This window comes from Atta cephalotes (genome assembly GCF_000143395.1).
Source record: "Atta cephalotes unplaced genomic scaffold scaffold00001, whole genome shotgun sequence".
In the NCBI taxonomy this organism is placed as follows: domain Eukaryota; kingdom Metazoa; phylum Arthropoda; class Insecta; order Hymenoptera; family Formicidae; genus Atta; species Atta cephalotes.
In genome coordinates this window covers 11,601,117-11,606,415 of record NW_012130065.1, presented here as the reverse complement: position 1 = coordinate 11,606,415, position 5,299 = coordinate 11,601,117, and the positions used below count along the sequence as shown (strand labels likewise).

Here is a 5,299-nt window from a genome sequence, read left to right as displayed (position 1 = left end):
GTAACTCTGAGGAAATAATCGTTNAAGTTGCTGAAAATCGCTGAAATATCTATCAATTAACTTATTTCATTATGAATTATACTGAAATGGGTCTATTGATAAGATTTCATTGATTTATTTCCTGTTTAATTTAAATGCTTATAAAAATGAGTACATTAAAATAACGATATTACCTAAGAAAAATAAAAAATTAGTAAAACTGTAGATAAATTTAATATAGAGAAAAGCTTGCTTTATATACAAATTAATTAGTAGAAAATTTTAAGTTTGAATATTTATTTCACATTTAGTATTAAATTAATTATCAGTTAATGTAATTTTAAAATCTAATAACTTACTTTAGCATTATAAAAAAAGTAATGAAAAAGTAACAAATCGTTACTTTTCAAATAACAGTAACGAATGATGATAACAAATTACTTTTTTCAAAAAATAATGGTAACAGTAACGCGTTACTTTTTTTAGGTAACGCGTACAAGTCTGGATTTAATATAAATGAATTTTTATAACTGAATTAAAACGAAAATTTATTTTTTTCTAATTAAACTCCAAATACTCTTTATACTGTCACTTGTATACTGCAGTTCTGTTTATTGCTCTCAATATTCTGCCTAATAACAATTATCTTAAAAATTTTATTAATTATAAAGAACAATATTAGTTTTTTATTTATTATATAATATTTTGCATTACATTTTTTTTCATATCTTTTGTGAAGTAAGAAATTTTATATCACAAATCATTTCTATAATTTCGAAATTATTGAGCCATCCCAACTTTCTAATTTCTTAATCGATTTTACCGTAATTATCTAGATAAATGCTAATGTTAGACAAATTCTATAAAAACTGAAGTATATAAATTTTAACAAAAAAATTATATCGCTTTAAAAAATAAAAATATTTTATTATTAAAATAAGTTCGAATAAGTTTATATACGGAAAAAATGTTTTTGCTGAAGTATCTAAAAATTTAAGTATAGACGTATAAATTTACAAATACTTTGAACTAACAAAATAATTAGGTATATAGGAAATTCAAGCATAATAGATATGGCTGCAATTTTGACATTCTAGCAATCAGTTTGAGCGTCCTACATAATTATTTTTATAGTACAATAAAATTATTTTTAGCTAAATATTTAGACACTTCAGTAAAACAGTTCTTTCTGTGTATAAGAGCATTTTGTAAAAAATTCAAAGTTTTGAAATTGAAATAATATTTATAACAGACATGCATTGCAATTTGATATCATAATGACAATACTCAATTAACATTACAGAAAGCGCGTACGAAGATGAGGATCAGTTCGCCAGGGGCAGCACAACCCCTGGTGAAGACATCGAAGAGGACGACGGTCAAGGAGGTGGCACAAACAATTTTCCCTTGAGAATGGCGTCCGACACAACCAGGGGTCGAATCACCGCCGTCGCAGGCGGCTTCTTACGAGGCTCCGCCGGGCAGCACGTGAACTTCGACCCCGAGGCGCCTCCACTGCCGCCAACACATGTCGTACAGACGACTTGTCTGCTCGAACGACCGGAAATTGACAAGAAAGTCAAGGTAATGAATGATTAACAAAATTAATGTGTATAGTTTCGAGAGTTTACTGCATCGAGCAAGAAAAAATAAATTAACTTTTTTTCCGTTTGTTTGAAGTAACGTAGAATTTCAGAAAATAGTTAGAATCATACAGAATTGGAAAAGTTACTTTGTAAAAGTAACTAGTTACAGTATTTTTGCAGTATTTTTTTCAGAAGTAGCTTATAACTACAAGTAACTGATTCTAAAAAATAACACATTGTAATTATAATTACTTCACAAAAGTAACAAATCATTATTCTTTATTTATTTTTCTGTTAATTATTTTTTTATAATTTCTTACATTGTTATTCTAAATACAAGAGTTTTTATACATTTTTAACATTATTGTATTTGTTATACTAAACATTCGATTATGCGCTATTTATTACTTATAATAAATTAATGTCTATACTTAGAATTCAAAATTATTAAATCAATAGATGCGATTGAGATGCGTTTATATAAAATAATATTAACTTAATTTTTAATACAGATATTGTTTTGATATTGAGTATTTAATGAATACTTCGTTTTAGTCAACACTCTGTATGTTGACGAATAAATATAATATTAAGTAACTATAAAAGTAATTATTAAATTTATCTGTTACCAAAAAGTGTAACAGAATTAAATTACAGTTATAGATGAAAAATGAATGAAATTAAGTTACTGAAAAAAAATTATAATTTTATTACAAGTTACTTTTTAACCTTGGATCGTACTATTTTCAATTAAATTCAGCATCTAATCAAGCAAAATTAACTTTTAATGTAGATTATCAGCATTCTCCTATTTTTTCGAACAAACGGATTTTCTTACATCGTTAAGAACACTGCGATCTTCTTTATTTAAATTTCTTTATTTAAATATTATATTTTTTATTGGCTTCGCTCTTCTCGGTATAATAAATACTAGAATGGAATAACAGTTATATCATTACCAATTTAAAGTGATTCCGACAATAATGATGTAGCGAAGGGAAAAGGTTATCGGGTCATAAGTTTCTGAGGGTTGGAAATAAGTCGAGCACACCGTCATAGTTTCCATTCGCATAAATTCCCTTCTCGCCACAACAGGAAACTACTCAACTCGAGTTTGACGAGTTGAGCAAAAGAAACGGAAGCAGAAACAGCAAGGGTGGCAGCCGATAACGATGTTCCGATGCCGATCCAATTTGTGCGCCACTTGAAAATTACGAGAGAGCAAGAAAAAAATAAAAAAACAAAAACTGTGGAGGGAAGAGAAGAGGAAAGAGCTGCTCTTCTTCTACCGTTCTTTTATTGGGTCTCCCCGGATGTTTGCTGCGCGATAGTGATTTGCTTCTTCTCGATTTGCCATTACTCGTCGACAGGAAAAAACGAAGCGTCGCAGCCGGTACCCTGGTCGGGTCAAGTTAAATTAAACCTTAATGCTGTTTCGATAACTACGTTTAACGCAGACGACGGCAGATAATAGACCGTGATTATTTTTGTACATAAGATCCCGAGGATCGACAGGCAGTATTTAATATCAGCTCTATAACTGAAGTATGTGACTGATCAATGGCGCAGACATTTAGACTTCGAATAAGACCAAACTCCTCTCGGCCGAATTTCTCGCTCGCTCGGTTAGTAGCTGCATTATTTAGCGATCAAGTGAATCTGCAAATAGCTTCGGTCTCGACATCGCTTTCTGCGGTGCGATTGTGGATAATTAATTATATTACTTCGTGGTTCGCGCTGAAAAGAAGGAAGACTCGAAATAGCTATAAAGGGCATAAGTTAGCTCAATCGGACAGACTGGAGAATATCCCGTTTGGGAAAGAAGGATGTTAAAAGGAATTTGTGCCTAAAAAAGTAAATAAAAGGAATAATGTTTTTTTTTGTAGATTTTGATTTGAATACAAAATTATTAAAAAGAAAAATATATAAAATGAGGCTTGAAAGAATTTATTAGTAAAAAAGCCCACATCAAAGTCTACATCAGTTCGAATGCACAGAAAATACTTTATTCTCGTGTGAATGTAACAAAACGAATCAAATGTTTCGATTTCCTCTTCAATTTGGGTTCTTATCAATATAAAATATAAATCTAAATTATATAAGTAACGCAAATTCCAAGATGGTGATTCCCGACAATTTAGCTCGTTCTTCTTTATCTAAATGCCAAATTAACTATGTAATGATTATCAAAAATATAACTTATACAATAATAATATAAAACTTATATAAAGTAAAACCGGAGTCAAATACATTGCACATCAAAAAGAATCACATCGCTCATTAAATTGTCAGATTTGTAGTCATTCAAAAAAAAAAACGAAAAACGAATTAGAGAATTATTAGAGATTTATTAAAATCATTAATCTGAATTTTAATTTTATTAATTTACAAGTAAGTAATATTTTTCGCTATTCGACGTAAAGGTCTGGTGTCGACAATCAGAGATAAAATGAAAGTCAAAATAATAAAGTCACGTTATTGAAATAAAAATAAAAATAAGAACAAAGGGACGAAACAATGTCACGATTTCTGAACTAAATTATTATCATCTTGGAATTTGCGTTACTTATGTAATTTAGATTTATATTTTATATTGATAAGGATCCAAATTGAAGGATCGAAACGTTTATTTGATTCGTTTTGTTATATTCACACGAAAATAAAGTGTTTTCTGCGTATCCGAACAGCTGATGTAGCTCTGATGATTTTTATATTTTTTATGATTGTTAAAAAGTTTTTAGCATTTGAAAATTATTTTGAAAATTGAAAAACATGATATATTTATTTAAATTTTAATATTCTTGCTTAATTTTCGAAAAATTTTTTTAAACATCACGAATTTTTTAATGACTTTATAGTATCCAGGAAGTGAAAATCTATAAAAACATTATTTCTTTTATTTATATGTAGAACAAAAATTCAGCCCTTTTTAACATGTTCCAAAAAAGTGTAAGTAAAGGAAATATCATATTAAAAATTTTGAACTCGTGGATAACGTCATACGTCGTACGATAAAGTCATTAAAAAGTTTGTTTAAGGAATATTTCAAAAATTAAACAGGAATGTTGAAATTTGGATAAATATACATATTCGTGCTCAATTTTCAAAGTGTTCCTCAAATGCTATTCTTTAAATTTTTTTGGAAATTTTAGAATTTCATTTTAAAGAGTGAAAATTGTGTCTTGAAAAAGAATGATTCAATTTTTAATCTTTAAGAGTGAAATTTCACTCTTCAGAGTGAGATTTACTCTAAAAGTTTTAGAGAGTACACGAATAACTTTTTAATAATTTTATCATATCGAGGATGTCAAAATCTACAAAAAACATTCTTTTTACTTACACATTTTAAGAAATCGGTTCTTTCTTAATATCCTCTTTTTTCCTATGCGTTGAAGACATATATACATAAAATACGAGGCAGATACGTGCATTCTCGGGAATTCATGCTGAGTAGTTGTCAGAAACGTTTGTTTTTATTGTCTCATAAAACGGCAGGTTGCATTTCCGGAAAAGGATAAGAACGACAAACGATCTTCTGATCTCTTGACTTTACGTTTTCAGGATTAGGTTTGCCGACCCAGGATTGCACTCTCGTAACGCTTTGCCATCATAACACGCACTTTGCACACGCCGCGCCATGAAACATGCGTTTAATCTATTTAGGGATGAAAAGCTCGAGGGCAAGAGAGAGAGGGGGGGAGAGAGAGAGAGAGAGAGAGAGAGAGAGAGAGAAG

At 29.6% G+C, this 5,299-nt stretch overlaps 1 protein-coding gene across 1 annotated transcript in view; it reads left to right on the top strand.

Moving 5' to 3' along the window:
• LOC105627050 (transient receptor potential-gamma protein) overlaps positions 1 to 5,299 on the top strand; it is a 97,727-nt gene that overhangs the window by 62,588 nt on the left and 29,840 nt on the right. Inside the window, exon 4 of the mRNA XM_012208332.1 lies at positions 1,283 to 1,563. Within this exon, the coding sequence (XP_012063722.1) occupies positions 1,393 to 1,563 (171 nt within the window). The 5' untranslated portion in view covers positions 1,283 to 1,392. The remainder of the gene's footprint in view (positions 1 to 1,282; positions 1,564 to 5,299) is intronic.